The sequence below is a fragment of the Nyctereutes procyonoides genome, unplaced genomic scaffold (assembly GCF_905146905.1).
Source record: "Nyctereutes procyonoides isolate TBG_1078 unplaced genomic scaffold, NYPRO_anot_genome, whole genome shotgun sequence".
Classification (NCBI taxonomy): domain Eukaryota; kingdom Metazoa; phylum Chordata; class Mammalia; order Carnivora; family Canidae; genus Nyctereutes; species Nyctereutes procyonoides.
In genome coordinates, this window is record NW_026575126.1 from 35,135,217 (window position 1) to 35,151,249 (window position 16,033).

General features: G+C 46.9%; 1 protein-coding gene across 3 annotated transcripts in view; it reads left to right on the forward strand.

Moving 5' to 3' along the window:
* ELAPOR1 (endosome-lysosome associated apoptosis and autophagy regulator 1) overlaps window positions 1–16,033 on the forward strand; it is a 72,793-nt gene that overhangs the window by 41,796 nt on the left and 14,964 nt on the right. For all 3 annotated transcript variants that reach the window (XM_055340920.1, XM_055340921.1, XM_055340919.1), the window contains exons 5-12: window positions 2,071–2,218; window positions 2,701–2,781; window positions 3,352–3,457; window positions 3,590–3,739; window positions 10,351–10,439; window positions 13,639–13,816; window positions 14,768–14,896; window positions 15,298–15,388. In XM_055340920.1, coding sequence (XP_055196895.1) covers window positions 2,071–2,218; window positions 2,701–2,781; window positions 3,352–3,457; window positions 3,590–3,739; window positions 10,351–10,439; window positions 13,639–13,816; window positions 14,768–14,896; window positions 15,298–15,388 — 972 coding nt within the window. The remainder of the gene's footprint in view (window positions 1–2,070; window positions 2,219–2,700; window positions 2,782–3,351; window positions 3,458–3,589; window positions 3,740–10,350; window positions 10,440–13,638; window positions 13,817–14,767; window positions 14,897–15,297; window positions 15,389–16,033) is intronic.

The window sequence follows — 16,033 nt, forward strand, 5'->3', positions numbered from 1 at the left end:
ACACAGGTTCTCCCCAGGTATCCGCCTTAGACACACACATACAAGGAGAGGAACAAGAATGTTTCTAATAGTGTGTATAATAGCAAAAAATTGGAAACAATCTAAAAGTCCATCAGTGAGTAATGGGTAAATAATACTGTAGAACCACGCAAGGCAAAACTGTATAGTAGCAAAAATGAAAAAAGAGCTTCATGTGTGGATATGAATGAATCCCACAATTATTATAGTGAAACAAACAAAAAAAGCAAGTTTCAGTAAGTATGATGCCATTTACATAAGGTTTAAAAGCATGCAAAAGCACAGTCATAGGACATGTTGTTTAGAAATACCTGCATAATTAGTAAAAGGTAAAGAACCACGTGGAGATGGTAAGGACCATATTCCAGAAAGTGGTTGGTTACTTGGCTGAAAAGTCAATGGCTTGAGATTCTCTGGGTGAACACCAAGGCTTCTGCTGTATTATATTTCTTTTTTTTTTTCAAAGATTTCATTTATTTATTTATTTATTTATTTATTTATTTATTTATTTGACACACACACAGAGAGAAAACAAGCAGGGGGAGCAACAGAGGGAGAGGGAGAAGCAGACGCCCTGTTGAGCAGGGAGCCCGACATGGGGCTCAATTCCAGGACCCTGGGATCATGTCCCAAGCCGAAGGCAGATGCTTGACCAACTGACCCCACCCACCCACCTGGCACCCTCTGTATTGTATTTCTTAAGCAGGATGGTGGTCTTAAGTCTTTCATAATATGTGTAAGTGAAGTAGAGGAGAATTGTGGCTAGGTGAAGAGAATTGGTGAGAACTCAGGGCTCACATAGCAGAGGCCAGTAGAGTCAAGGAAGACTTCTCAGGTGAGGTGACATAGACACAAGTAGGAATTAAACAGAGGAAAGGAGGGATGCCTGGGTGGCTCAGTTGGTTAAGCATCTGACTCTTGATTTCATCTCAGGTCATCATCTCAGGGTTGTGAGATTGAACCCGGTGTCAGGCTCTGCACTGGGCCTGTAGCCTGCTTAAGATTCTCTCTCTCCCTGTCCCTCAGCCTCTCCCCCTCCTCTAAATGAATGAATGAATGGAGGGAGGGAGGAGGTAGTTTGTTCCAGGAAGAGAGAACAGCACGTAGGAACACCCAGAAGGAGGGAAATTTGGCAGAGGAGGTGAAAGAAAAGCTGGCTGGCTGGAGTCTAGAGAATGGGTGAGGATTTCTGCCCTATTCTAAGGGCAGCAGGTGGCAATGGGTTTGAAGCAGGGAAGTGGCATGGTCAGATTTTTGTTCTGGAGGAGGTCTTCAGCAAGTGTGGAGGAGGAATTGCAGGAGGCAGGACTGGATACAGGAGGTGAGATAGGGGCTGGTTCAGCACTGGGGAGGTGGGTGGGTGGGTGCAAGGAGGAGGGAGAGCCCTGGGGCAGGGTTGAACCAATTTGAGAGATATTTAGAAAATGAAATCACGAGACTAGATTGATTGTCTCTGAGGTTCTCTGGTCTTCCTTCTTCCTGGTTACCAGTTACATGCAGCATCTAAAAGTGAGCATTTCCAGAAAAACAGGTGGGCTAGACCTGATGGACTTCTGGGTTCTGTGGTGTCTGCTGACTTTCTTTGATAGCTTTGGAGTTAGGCAGACCCGGGTTTGAATCTCAGCCCTGCCACTTGCTGGCTACGTGACACTGGGTAAGGTACTCGCCAAGCCTCAGTTTCATCATCCATTAAATGGGAAAGAAAAGAAGTCATAAATGCAGAACATGTAGTTGAGTACCTGGGAGATAGTAAACAACCAGTTAATGTTACCCAGCTCCCCCTCACAAACACCTGCCATCTATCTTCTGGATAGTTCTGTATAATGTGGTGGTGCGGAGGGGGCACCTACCTGTCTGCCTTGTGTCAGCTGTATCCCCAGGCTCCTTGATCTGGAGGTCATTCTTCACTGAGCATGTTCATGTCTCAATTCCCACTTGTGAATCACAAATCTGAAGTTCCTCAGAGAATCAGCAGGACATGAAACGTGCACTTCATACAAAGCATGACGGGCCATGCCCCTGCCGGTGAACTTGGCTCCCATTCCCTCACAGGTCCAAGTGGGTTCCCCTGGGTGACTACATCTCTTCCAACACGGACGAATGCACAGCCACGCTGATGTACGCTGTCAACCTGAAGCAGTCTGGCACTGTCAACTTCGAGTACTATTACCCAGACTCCAGCATCATCTTTGAGTTTTTTGTAAGCCCCTGGCCATGGGGGAGGATGGGAGGTAAAAGACTCCAAGGGTCAGATTCATTTACAGGAATCACAAGCATATTTCTGGTTGGGGATTTTCCACAGTTGTCTTCCCTCTGGAAAGAACTGTGGACAAAATGAGCCAAGACTTCGAGAGGCGAGGAGAAAGGCAGAAGTTGGGGGGCTTTGAAGGGGAAGAGAAGGATTCAGGAGACCCTAAGTGTTCTGTCCATGCAGACATGAAAGCGCATGTAAAGGCTTCTGAGTTAAAGCTGTTTCTTGGTGTTGATGCCCTGATGTTTTGTGTGTGTGATGAGCTCCCGCCCTGCTTCAAGACTCATGTGTTCTGGGCTCTATCCCTAAAGGAAATTGGCAACTATTCTCCTATAAGAAGGGCCCTCTGGAAGGCTGTGGCAGCACAGGGGGTAAAGGAACCCATTTTCTTGGAAAGCTGAGGCTCTGTTCCTAAACTCCTGCTGTCTCAGGTTCAGAATGACCAGTGCCAGCCTAATGTAGATGACTCCAGGTGGATGAAAACCACAGAGAAAGGATGGGAATTCCACAGTGTGAGTATCGCTCCAGCCTTCCTGGAGCCTTTCCTGGGGAGACCAGCAAAGGGGCAAAGGGCATTTCCTCCAAGGAGAGCTTCTTCACAGCCTGGGCTTCCACCCTTCCCTAGGCTTCCACCCTCAAGGCCAGGGGTCTGATCTGTGAGGATAACATAGTTTCCTCTTGAGTTGACTGAAGAGAGGTGTGGATGACTTGCATCCATGGCTTGACCCCAGGGATCAGCAGCTTGCCAGCTTTATGGGCCAGGTCTTCTAGGAATGGGATGTGGATACACAGAACCAGAGATAAAGGGGGGAACTCCACTCACCCTCTGTCAATACCTCCAGGCCCCTTTGTGGATCTCACTTTAGAGATCCTGGTGGGTGAGGGAGAGACCATCAGAGGGTGGTGAGAGGAAGCTTCAAAGCAGAAAGGAGCTAAGCTGAGCTGGCAGGAAGGGCAAAGCTGAGGAAGTCAAGGTTGGAGATGAGAAAAGGTGTTGACCCCTAGATTCTAAGGGGACAGGCCCCCATAAGAGGCTAATCTGATGGATTAGGGATAGCCGTCTTCCCGTTTGTGGTTTTTAGGTCGAGCTAAACCGAGGCAATAATGTCCTCTATTGGAGAACCACAGCCTTCTCAGTGGGGTCCAAAGTCTCCAAGCCTGTGCTGGTGAGAAACATCGCCATCACAGGTACAGAGAGGGGAGCTGGGCCTGGGGTCTGTTGCTGACTTCCTGACTCTTCAGGGAGGGTGGGAGTCAGTCCCTGGAGGGCTCAGTCTCTAGGCTCAACCCTTGCTTTTCTATGTTGTTCTTCCTCCTTAGGGGTGGCCTACACTTCAGAATGCTTCCCCTGCAAACCTGGCACATATGCAGACAAGCAGGGCTCTTCTTTTTGCGAACTTTGCCCAGCCAACTCTTATTCAAACAAGGGAGAAACTTCTTGCCACCCGTGTGACCCTGACAAATACTCAGGTGAGGTTTCTGAGGGTGGGTGGAGTTTGGTAGGGGTGCTGCCAATAAACACAGGGAGAAACAGAAAGGAGAACCATCCTTCTGGCCATGCTGAAAATGACCCTTCTTCAATCCTTACTTTCTGGACATGGGAAGAGCCCTGCTGATTTATACTCCACTGATCACTCTGAAAACAAAACTGAAATCATTCAGCAAGTAATTATTGAGCTTCTACTATCTGCCAGGTCCTATTCTAGGTGTTTGGACTATATTAGCGGAGAAAATAGACAAAGTTCCTTATCTTCGTGGGATTTACATTCTGCTAGTGGGGGGAAGAGAGACAATAAACAATGACAATAATAAATATCTAATAAATTATAGTATGGTAGACAGTAAAACGTGCAGGGTGCTGTGGCAAAAATAAAAAGCAGCTCAGGGTTAGAGGGATTAGGAAAACTAGTGAAAGGGGTTGCAGTCTTTTTTTTCCCCCTAAGCAGTGAAGTTTGTAAAAATGAAACCTTATATAAGATTATAACTACAGACAATAGATACAGTAAACAAAAGGTATATGTTTATATATTTTAATTCATAATAATTTTATCAAAGCTAGGTTAGAAGAGCCATGAGGCTATATTGATAAGCAAAGTATATTTTTTAAAGATTTTATTTTTTATTTTATTTTTAAGATTTTATTTATTCATGACAGACACAGAGAGAGGCAGAGACACACAGGCAGAGGGAGAAGCAGGCTCCCCATGGGGAGCCCAATTCAGGACTTGATCCCAAGACCCTGGGATCATGACCTGCGCCAAAAGCAGACGCTTAACCACTGAACTACCCAGGTGCCCCAGAACCTGCTCATTTGAGGGAGTCCCAGGGCAGCAGGACTCTGCTGTAAGGTGACATCCCCCCCAGAGGACTCTGCTCAGGCAGCCCGTAACAGTTCCATTTTTCTTTTCTTATGCAGAACCACATACACACCCAGCTCCAGGATCTCTCTAGAGCAGACCCTCCAGTCTGTCCATAGACACACCCGTTCTTCACGCAGGTGTTACACTATGTGTTTGTTCAGCCACGACCAGCCATTGACCTTGTGAACTGCTTATTTATACACTATTTCTAAAACAAAAGTCCTATTTATCGACACAGATCTTGCCAAGTGAGTCTAGTTTCCAGTGAGAACAGGAATGTTTAGATCTCGAGGGAAGTCTTTAATCTATCAGTCTAAATTCCTGTTTTTCCACTTGAATTTCTCATTCCCGTTCCCTGCTCTATCAATGGCAGCCCCTGTTCATCTGAATCTCCAGCTGCCATTCCAGCCCAGCAGTCGTGCAAGGGTTTGAATGGCAAGGTGGCTCTCAAAAAACCTCCTGGGAATGTTTTGGTCAACTCTCTATGTAAACTGATTGTTATCCAGAGAGCTGTTATGAAAGTGTCGGCTTAGAAGTGTGAGTTCTTGGAGTTGGTTTTCCTTTTGCCACCAATTACTCAATCCACCTCTTCGACTGGAAAGTGAGTTTTTACTGTGACTTGACTCTTCCAGAAAACAGGGTCAGTGGGAGGCTGGGAAAATGCAGGGAGATCTGATCAGAGCTCATGATGGAATGTGCCTAAAGGGAGTGACTGAAGACCCAGTGAGCATTTAGTCATCCATTTACAAAGAAGTCCCAGGCACCTGCCAGGTGCCAAGGCTTAGACTTGGTGCTAGACTCAGAACTGGTGCCTGCCCTGCAGCTTAAGTTGAAAAGTGAGAACATGGTTCTAGGAACACCCAAGTGTATAGTAACTTCATGATATGGCGGCTGCTGGGATAGGAGCTCTGAGTGTGGTGGACAGTAGATGTAAAGAAGGGGCGTGGCCAGTCCTCTCTGGGGAGGGAGAAAAGGTTTCAGTGACTGTGGACTTGAAAGATGAATTGGTGGTTTGATGGATGTTCTGGAAGGAGTGTAGGCAAAGCCAGAAGGCTTGGGGATCTTGGAAAAACCCGGTATGGCAGGAGTTGACTTGAAAAGAACTAGCATCCAAGGCTAAGAGATGGGCAGGGAACAGACAGTGGACCAGCCCTTCTGTGCCATTGCTAAATATTTGGGATTTGATCCTATCAGCAGTGGGGACCATTCAAGAATTTTAAGCCAGGGAGTGACGTGATCTGGCTTGTGATTTTGAAAGACCACTCTTACCTGCCATTTGGAAAATGGATGAGGAAGGAAACACGTGGAGGCAGAGGCCTCAGTCTAGAGATTTCACAACAGACACCATTGCTGGTATCCAGGACCTGGACTAAGGAAGATGGAGCTATTGGGACTGCAGACGTTAAGGACAAAGGCTTGACTAAATGCACCTTTCTTATTGATACCTAAAATGTGATCATTAAAAAGAATTCCTTTGTGTTACATTCGATATTAGGGATTCATTTCCTAATAGAGCAGCATGGAGTTTAAAAGCGCAGACTCCAGGACTAAATTACTAAGGTTCAAATCCCTGCTCCACCACTTACTAGCTCTGCCATCTTGGGCAAGGCATTTATCTGTGCCTCAGTTTCCTTGTCTATAAAATGGGAATGGCAATAATCATATCTACTTCATTGTGTTTTGTGTGGCTCAATTAACTTCTACACATAAAATATTTATAATTGTGCCTGGCATCTAGTAAGCACTAATTTTATCACATCTGAACCTTGAGCAATACAGGGACAAGAGGTACCAACACCGCCCCCCATCCCTCTCACCTCCCCACTCCCCAGCATATAACTTTGGACTCCCCAGAAACTTAGCTACTAATGACCCTAATAATGGCTTTACTGATAACATAAATAATTGATCAACACGTATTTTGTATTTTTTATATATCATATATTGTATTTTTACAATAAAAGAAGCTAGAGAGAAGAAAATGTTGTTAAGAAAAGCATGAGGAAAAAAACAAAAAAGAGAAAAGCATAAGGAAGAGAAAATACATTTACAATACTGTATTTATAAAAGAAAAAAAACAGCAAGTAAATGGACACGCCCAGTTCAAACATGTGTGGTTTAAGGGTCAGATGTGTTCCTTTATGATAAAGCTTGTTCCCAGCTGTCCTCTCTTAATATGAAAGTACTCCTAGTGTAGGTAACAACCATAACGAGTCACTTGGATAGTACTTTACAATTTACCAAACATTTTCTCGATTATTACTCACAGCAGAGTGCAGGAGAGATCTCCCTGTTTATAAAAAAATTAAAGGGGGCACTGGGTGGCTCAGTGGTTGAGCATCTGCCTTTGGCTCAGGGTGTGATCCTGGGGTCCTGAGATGGAGTCCCGCATGGGGCTCCCTGCAGGGAGCCTACTTCTCCCTCTGCCTGTGTCTCTGCCTCTCTCTCTCTCTCTTTCTCTCTGTCTGTCTCTCATGAATAAATAAATAATCTTTAGAAGAAGGAGGAGAAGGAGGAGGAGGAGGAGGAGGAGGAGGAGGAGGAGAAGGAGAAGGAGAAGGAGAAGGAGAAGGAGAAGAAGAAGAAGAAGAAGAAGAAGAAGAAGAAGAAGAAGAAAGGAGAAGAAGAGGCAGAGCAGAGAGGTTGAGGGATTTGCCCGGAGTCTGGGGTGGTATCTAAGCTGGGCCAAGCATTCATTAGGTGCTTCAATCCTCAGGGGAAATCTTTTCCTTTGATGAAATGGATCTGAATGAGAGGATATTGTACTCCTGGAGGTGGGGAGAAGGTCCTGAAAGGAAGAAGGCTCAGAAAAAGAAATCCGAACACCCCACCCCCCACCCCTCCTACCCCCACCCCACCCCCGTGATAAGCTTTATCTTCGCACAGTTTTGCCCTGGGGCCGATGGTACAGGAATCACTTTTCACTCCCTCCCCAAACATCTAGGCGGATCTTTCAAACTTGACCAGTACCCAACTTCAACACTTTGATGAAACCTGAGGTCCGGCTCAGCGTTTGAGTTAATCATTGATATAAACGACGCTAGCAATTGTCAGTGTGTAAACAGCTGGACCACTTTTGTTGAAACTTGGAGCTAGGGTATCAGGTCGAGCAAATATTTGACAAGGAGAGAAAGGTCCATGTGCAGAATGTACTTCCTAACACGGAACTTGTAATTTGCTGGACCATATATGGAGGTTCTTGGAAATTGGTGTGTTTTCAGCATCTCCTTCCAAAATGCTCTTGGCCTTAGCTTGTCAAAAGCAGGAATCCCTGTATCCCTCTATGCCTAACGAGGCCTTCTGCTTGTTAACTAAGTCAATGAGCTGAGAAGACTCCAGCTGTTTCCCAGGCAGTAGCTCCCTCTTGCCCAGGATAATAAGACTGGGACAGAAGAGGTGTGGGAATGTGCAGTTGAGGGAGCTCCCCAGGATAGGCCGATGAGGCTGAAACTAGGAGATTCTCTGATCTAGTGACTCCTTTGGTACCTCAGAAAGAAAGGATCAGTTGAGGAATAAGCCTTAACTGGAAGGGAGAGAAAGAAACTTTCAATCCTAACTTAAAATCCTATAACGTGATCCTGGACTCATGGGATCGAGTCCCATATTGGGTTCCCCACAGGGAGCCTGCTTCTCTCTCTGCCTATGTCTCTGCCTCTCTGTGTGTGTCTCATGAATAAATAAATAAAATCTTTAAAATAAAGTAAAATAAAATAAATAAAATAAAATAAAATAAAATAAATAAAATAAAATAAAATAAAACATACCATGACAGAGGTGCCTGGGTAGGCTCAGTTGGTTGAGTGTCTGACTCTTGATTTTGGCCCAGGTCATGATCTCAATGTCATGAGGTTGGGCTCCATGCTCAGCAGACAGTCTGCTTGAGATTCTCTCTCTCCCTCTCCCCTGTGTGCTTGCTTACTCTCTTTCTCAAATAAATAAGTCTTTTTTAAAAATCCCATGACAGTTACCATATAAGAATAATTCCCACAGACGGTTACCAAATAAAAATAATTCCCACAAACTCAGGTAATAAGAGTTACCAGAATTTAGTGAGTCCCTTCTTACAATGCAGCCAGGGGATGTGCTGGCCTCAGTAAGGTAGATATTATTATTCCTGCTCTACAGATAAGAGCACTAAGACTCAGAGAGGTTCAGTAACTTGCCTAAAGTGACACAGCTACTGAATGAAGCAAGATCCAAACCCAGATCTATCTGATTTAAAAATCTCATTCCAGGGATCCCTGGGTGGTGCAGCGGTTTAGTGCCTGCCTTTGGCCCAGGGCGTGATCCTGGAGACCCGGGATCGAATCCCACATCGGGCTCCGGGTGCATGGAGCCTGCTTCTCCCTCTGCCTGTGTCTCTGCCTCTCTGTCTGTGTGTGTGTGACTATCATAAATAAATTTTTTAAAAAATTTTTTAAAAATCTCATTCCAGGGACGCCTAGGTGGCTCAGCGGTTAAGCATCTGCCTTTGGCTCAGGGTGTGATCCTGGAGTCCCTGGATGAGTCCCACATCAGGCTCCCTGCATGGAGCCTGCTTCTCCCTCTGCCTGTGTCTCTGCCTCTCTCCCTCTCTCTCTCTCTCTGTCTTTCTCATGAATAAATAAATAAAATCTTAAAAAAAAAATCTCATTCCACTCTATCACATGGCCTGCCAGGTAATATATACAGAGAGAGGAAGGCTCATTCGTATCAAGTGCTTACCTTCAGGTGACACAGTAGTCACCTGAAATGGTAGTGACAGTAGTAGTAGTGGTAGTAGTAGTAGTAGTAGTAGTAGTAGTAGTAGTAGTAGTATTGGCATTCTATAAAGCAGTGGTTTTTATTTTGGAGAAAATAAATTCCTTGGAAATTTTTTAATGTATTTGCATAAGTTATGTATATTTTTCAGGAGAGGAAACAGGTCTTTTTTTTCAAATTCTCAAAATGTTTGTAATTCAAAAAAGGTAAAGTCTATTACCTTAAAGAGGGAGACACTGAAATAGTACTTCCTATCCAGGCATTCATGAGGTTAAAGCAGAACTAATGTACAGAGAGTGGAATAAGTAAAATGGTAGTTGATACCTTTTCTTATTAGGAACAGGACAAGGGTTAGAAATAGTAGCAGAATGTGTGAGGGTGGGGAAAGTGGAAAGAACTCTACACTTTATGTGGACCCAGGGGAAATTATCACATTTGTGTAGGATGGTTGCACGAAGAAGGGGAAATTCCAAAGGTGGAAGGCCTTCATTAGAGGTGGACAGTAAGAGAAACTGCAGAGAAGGAACTGAAATAAGAGTATGAAGGCACTGTCCTAAGCTTTCCAGTGTTTTGCTTTAATCCTTCAGGAGTAGTAAAACCACCTACAGAGTCAAGATTGGGAAGCACCTGGAAGGTGGCAGGTGTTGAGAACTCAAGTTAGTGGTGGTCAGCCTGCAAGATGCTCTTTCCAGTGGCTACCCACCCTCCACACTGACCCACTGACTGGTCCCCTTCCATATGCCCTTCCCCACAGGATGGGCCCAGTAGCTTCTCATAGCACCAGGGTGCAAAGGGGATATCTGAGTGGGGCTTTAGGGATTGGCAGTGAAGTAAAGGGAAGGGTGGGTATGCAGAATTTTCTACTTCCTGCAGTCCCTGTGGCGTGTACCCCAGGGTCCTGGATGTCAGAGGGTCATGAGCAAGTGGTCAAGAGACCCACTTTCTTAAGTAACTTCAACTATGTGTCCTTTTGCAATTTAGAAAAGGGATCCTCTTCCTGCAAAGTGCGCCCAGCCTGCACGGACAAAGATTACTTCTATACTCACACAGCCTGTGATGCCAATGGAGAGGTGGGTAGCATGGAGCCCCTTTGCCCCAGATAGCTCCTTTGCCCACTCCTTGGGCTTTACCACATTTACCTTGGAGAAGACCACACAGACCTCCACAGTGACCCCAGAGCCAGGGGTGGGGTGGGGGGTTGGAGGTGAGGGGAGGCAAAACGAGATGGCCTCATTCATTTTCAGGTCAGAAACTGTTTCACCGCATTTGTTCTGCTGCTTATTCACATATGCTCTGTTGCAAGAAGCCATTTCGTTTTCTTTTGCTTGGTTTCATCCATTTGCTTAGTCCCCCTGGGCAATGACTGCCAGTCCATGCGCACTCATTTCCTCATGGAGCTCATCAGACCTGTCTCCTAGGCGCTGCTTTTGTGGGCAAAGGGAATGGATTCCTACTTCTGGGCTCACTGGAGAATGGGCTGACCGTTCAGTCTCTGCTGGTTCCCTTTTCCCACCAGGCTTTCTGCCTCAGAAGGACGTTTGTTTGTAGCATGCATCGCCTCTGATTCAGCAGGGTGTTCTAAGGATTAATGCTGTGCGGGCATGGGGCTCCTGCTGGGGGCTCCGAGGTGATCAAGGCTCCTGCCCTCGGGAGCCGACAGTCCTGTGAGGGCAGGTGAGGGAGAAGAACCAGGCCCTGACCAAAGCAATTAGAAGATTGCAGGGGCCTGGGGGAAGCTGGAAGAGGAGTGAATGAGGTGTGGGGGGCCAAGGAAGGCCTTTCAGAGGGAGGTCATGTGTTCATTTCCACAGTCAGTTAAGGTGCCAGGCCCTCCGCATCCAGCAGGTAACCGAACGGAGGGGACAGCTACTTTCCTGGAGCTTAATTCTTGCCAGGGAACAAGTGGAAAGAGAGACAACAGATAAACAACAAATTAGAGTATATCCGATGGCAGTAAGGGGAAGAAAAAAATTTAAAAAAAGATTCGGAGACAGAGAATGACAGAGGGTGGAGATGCTATTTTAGAGAGGGTTGGGATGACACTTGAGAACATTAAGATTTGAACAAAGACCTGAGTGACATAAGTGGTGGCCACAGTGCTTTCCAGCAAGCACACAGCAGGTGTGGAGGAGGCAGTCTTGTGCCCAGTGAATTCCAGGAACAGCAGGAAGTGAGCTGGGATGGCTCAGGGACACAAGTGGAGGGATTTGTCTTAGATTAGACATTCTGGATGAGTTGTCTGTACCCCTAAACCACAGCCTCTCAAGAAGAGAGAAGTTGGGACATCTGCATTCAGCATAAGCATGTGCTTGGCTATTAGGATGCATAAGGGTTTGCTGGTTGGAAGGCTGGATGAGTTCTCTCTTTGCCAGATAAGCATGGGATAAAGTCTGGTCCTTAGCAGTGATTGTTTTTCATCCTTAGCTCTCACTCTCCAGCCTCCTCCTCCCCTGCCCTAGCATTTGAAACATCATTCCCTTCCCCCGCAGCCAAGGGAAAATGGCTACACCTCTCATCAGTTTTACCTTAGACTTAGTCATGCAGTGTCTGGGCTTCTGTATGACCTTGTAAAAATCATTTTCATTTTCTTGGCATCAATTGACTCACTAATTAAATGGGAACACGTAATCCTGCTCCTCTTCTCCCTCCCCAGCGTAACACATGAATGCATGGCTGTCTTTGCGTCCTTCTGCCCCAATCTCTCCCCTCACAGGCTCAGGCCAAGGCCCTCTTGATCTGTAGTGAACGCTGCTGCCTGCCAGCCTGGATGTCTGCTCTTGCCTGAACACCCTGGGGCCTTTGCCTTTGGATGCTCAGTCGGGCCAGAGCCATTGCTCTTCTTGCAGCCCAGCCAAGGCTCAGGGGAGGGGCCCCAAAGCATGAGTGCACATGAATATGCATTCATCAGGAACAACTTACAGAACTCTCATGATTCGTGTCTAACGCCTGCACTGGTTCTGTTCAGTCTCATGATTTCACTTTGTCTTCTAAACTGTATTTTTAAATCAAGGATCATAACTTGAGCTGACTTCCATGATTTCCCTTGTGGCCTTTGCTGTGCCTTGGTGGTTTCTCAGGGACCGGGCTGGCTATTCCCCTGGGGCTGCTGCATGTGCTGCTCCAAGAGATGGTCCAAGTCAATCTTCCCGCCCCCCCAGACCCTTCTCTCCATGAGACTTAAGTGGACTAGCTGGATGAGAGCACCCAGGTTAGAGCACAAACCTGGGGCTCTGGCCATTGGCTACTCTTCACAGGGAGGAATCTCTTCACAGTGGAGCTGAGCAGGGAGAGGATAAGCCCCAGGGACTCCCATCAGTGAAGGCAGCACAGACTCCTCTTAAGACTTGTCATTTCTTATCCTGAATAAAATGAACAGATGCCTTATTCATCCACTACTTCACACGTATGGCAGTGTTGCCCAGATCATCATCCCTTCAATGTAATTCATAAGAGCATCTTTCATCTCTGACTTGGCCCAAGGGCCATATAGGAGGCTTGAGCTGCCAAGTTTTAAGATGAGGAGCCTCCTGCAGGTCATCCCTTCTTCTGTGTCCAGTGCTTCCATCAAAAGAGTAGGGATAGCCCTAATGAGTGACAGACAAAATGTTTCCCTTGTCCACTGATATGATGGATGACAGTTCCATTTCACATTTCCCCCCTACAATGTCCCTTTTGCCTTAATGTCCCAGAGAACACAGTGTCCATCCACCCACATGGGCTGTTATTATGTGATTGTTGCCCTTGCTAGATGGTGAGCTCCTTAAGGGCAGGGGCCATTCATCTCATTCATCTCCGAGCCACCAGGTCTGGCACACAGATGTATTAGGCTTTCTATAAATGTCTAGTGAATAAGGGGAAAGGAAAGAAAATGCTTGGAAGACAAATTGGGACATCCCTTTTTATGTCTTGGGGTTTTCATCGCTACTTTTTCCAAGTGACCTTGGTAGTAATAAGAGTCTACATTGGAATCAGAGCTCTCTCTGGAGACAACTGGTCCTTCCCATCTCTCGGTGACACATGCCCTCCCTAAGTATATCCCTCTTCATCTAGTCAGCTAAATATCAACAGATATTTATTGAGCACAGCCATGTGTCAGGCTCTGGGCTAGGATCATGGGATACACCAAATGAGTGACCAAATGAGTTCCCTGCCCTGGTGAAACTTTCATTTTAGCCCAGAGTCCCCTCCTTTCCCTCCACTCTCAGGATGAATTCCCAAAGATGTGCTAAATCCTACACAGGCTGAGCCATTCTTAATCCATTTCTGCAGACACAGCTCATGTACAAATGGGCCCAGCCGAAAATCTGTGGTGAGGATCTCGAGGGGGCTGTGAAGCTGCCCGCCTCTGGCGTGAAGACCCGCTGCCCACCCTGCAACCCAGGCTTTTTCAAAACCAACAACAGCACCTGCGAGCCCTGCCCTTATGGCTCGTACTCCAACGGCTCTGGTAACCTCTTTATCTGCATTCTGTCCATTCCCACGTGACCCCAGATGGGTGGGTCACGTGGGGACACAGAGTGTCAGCCAAATGTGCACTCTGTCCTCCCAGGGGAGGCAGTAAGGGCCAGGCCACTCTGAGGACTGAGTTCAAGAGAAGTGAGGTCAGGGTGGGGGCTCTGTCCGTAGGTCAGAGTCACAGTCGAGAACTGCTTACCTTATTCCAACTATTCCTATTCCAACTGCAATTGTGACTCCGGCCTAAAGTACCCAGTCCTCACAACATAGACTTCCAGCATGCAGCAGGGATGCTAACCAGGAGGTCTGGGGAGCTGGGATGGCCAGCCTTACACGATCAGAACCACAAGTCATGCTGCAGAAGGGTGTTGGGAGGACTTGTGTAAATATTCATGTAAATGCATTTACTGATAATAATGTGACAATAATATGAACTGTATGCATCAGACTAGAAGACACACTCAAGTTTTAAGATGAATACTTTGTGGGGGGGTTTTGTATATTTTTTTATTGGAGTTTGATTTGCCAACATGTAGTGTAACACCCAGTGCTCATCCTGTCCAGTGCCCCCCTCACTGCCCGTCACCCAGTCACCTCATCCGCCCACCCACCTCCCCTTCCACTACCCCTTGTTCCTTTCCCAGAGTTAGGAATCTCTCATGTTCCTTCACCCTCTCTGATATTTCCCACTGATAAAATGAACACTTTGGTGGGCAAGTAGGATAGCTGGAGTTTTGGAATTCAGGGTCTGTGTTTACGTCCTGAATATGTGAAAGATATCATCAGAATGTTTTGGAGTCGACTTGGTATAACTGTGCTATGGTGCTCAGTATTACCCTCCTTTGGCTGCCCACCCCTATTGCCACTTGTCTCTGTGACAGCGGCTTCAGCCAGGGTGGCTGCAACCTTCCTGCTGAAGGTGTGGGTCTTGTGGTTCCCCCAGATTGCAGCCACTGCCCAGCTGGGACTGAGCCGGCCGTGGGATTTGAATACAAATGGTGGAACACGCTGCCCTCAAACATGGAAACCACCGTTCTCAGTGGGATCAACTTTGAGTACAAGGGCATGACTGGTGAGTTCCTCCTCACCTACTGGGAGCTGTCGGCTCCCTGCAGAAGGGGAGCTCCCTCACTTTGCATTTCTTCATAGCAGTGATGTCTGGAGAAAAATGAGCTGATCATGCCATGCATTCTCTGGAAAGTTCCACTCCTCATGGACCTTTATTCTGCCAAACTTTAGTTTTAGAGATCAAACTAGAGCTAGAAACTATGTGCACACACTTCAAAGGGCTTGCTCTGAGAGTTTCAGAGTCCTTGACCAAGTAGCAGGATAAATAATATGATTTGGTTTTGGCAGTGGTTCTGGTCGCTTCAACGGATAGTGTTCTCTCTCTCTTTCAGGGTATCATCTGGGTGCATGTTTGCCCTGCACTTGTGACCACTGGGGTACTAACTCTCCCCTCTCCTTTTCCAGGCTGGGAGGTGGCTGGTGATCACATTTACACGGCTGTTGGAGCCTCAGACAATGACTTCATGATTCTCACTCTGGTTGTGCCAGGATTCAGGTGAGGAATACAAAGCTCAGGGGAAGCCCACACCACCTTGGTCACATCCAAGTCCCACAGAGCTTGGAATGTTGTGAGAGAGCTCCCGGCATGTGCAAGCATGAGCTCAGAACAGGAGAGCACGGCAATGGTCTAACAGAGTTAACCTGAGTGTAACGTGGCTTTTTAGTTGCTGCCCACGCTGGCAGACCTACTGGTGGTGCTCTTTCTCATCTGGCTTCTCTCATTAATTAGCCACATGCTACTTGAATTCTTCTTCCTCATGCCACCAGATAAAATGTTATTTAAAAACCCCCAAAACAGGGGATCCCTGGGTGGCGCAGCGGTTTAGCGCCTGCCCCTGGCCCAGGGCGCAATCCTGGAGACCCGGGATCGAGTCCCACGTCGGGCTCCTGGTGCATGGAGCCTGCTTCTCCCTCTGCCTGTGTCTCTGTCTCTCTCTCTCTCTCTCTCTGTGTGTGTGTGTGTGTGTGTGTGTGACTATCATAAATAAATAAAAATAAAAAAACAGGCAGCCCAGGTGGCTCAGCGGTTTAGTGCCGCCTTCAGCCCAGGGCCTGATCCTGGAGTCCTGGAATTGAGGTCTGCATTGGGCCCCCTGCAGGGAGCCTGCTTCTCCCTCTGCCTGTGTCTCTGCCTTTCTCT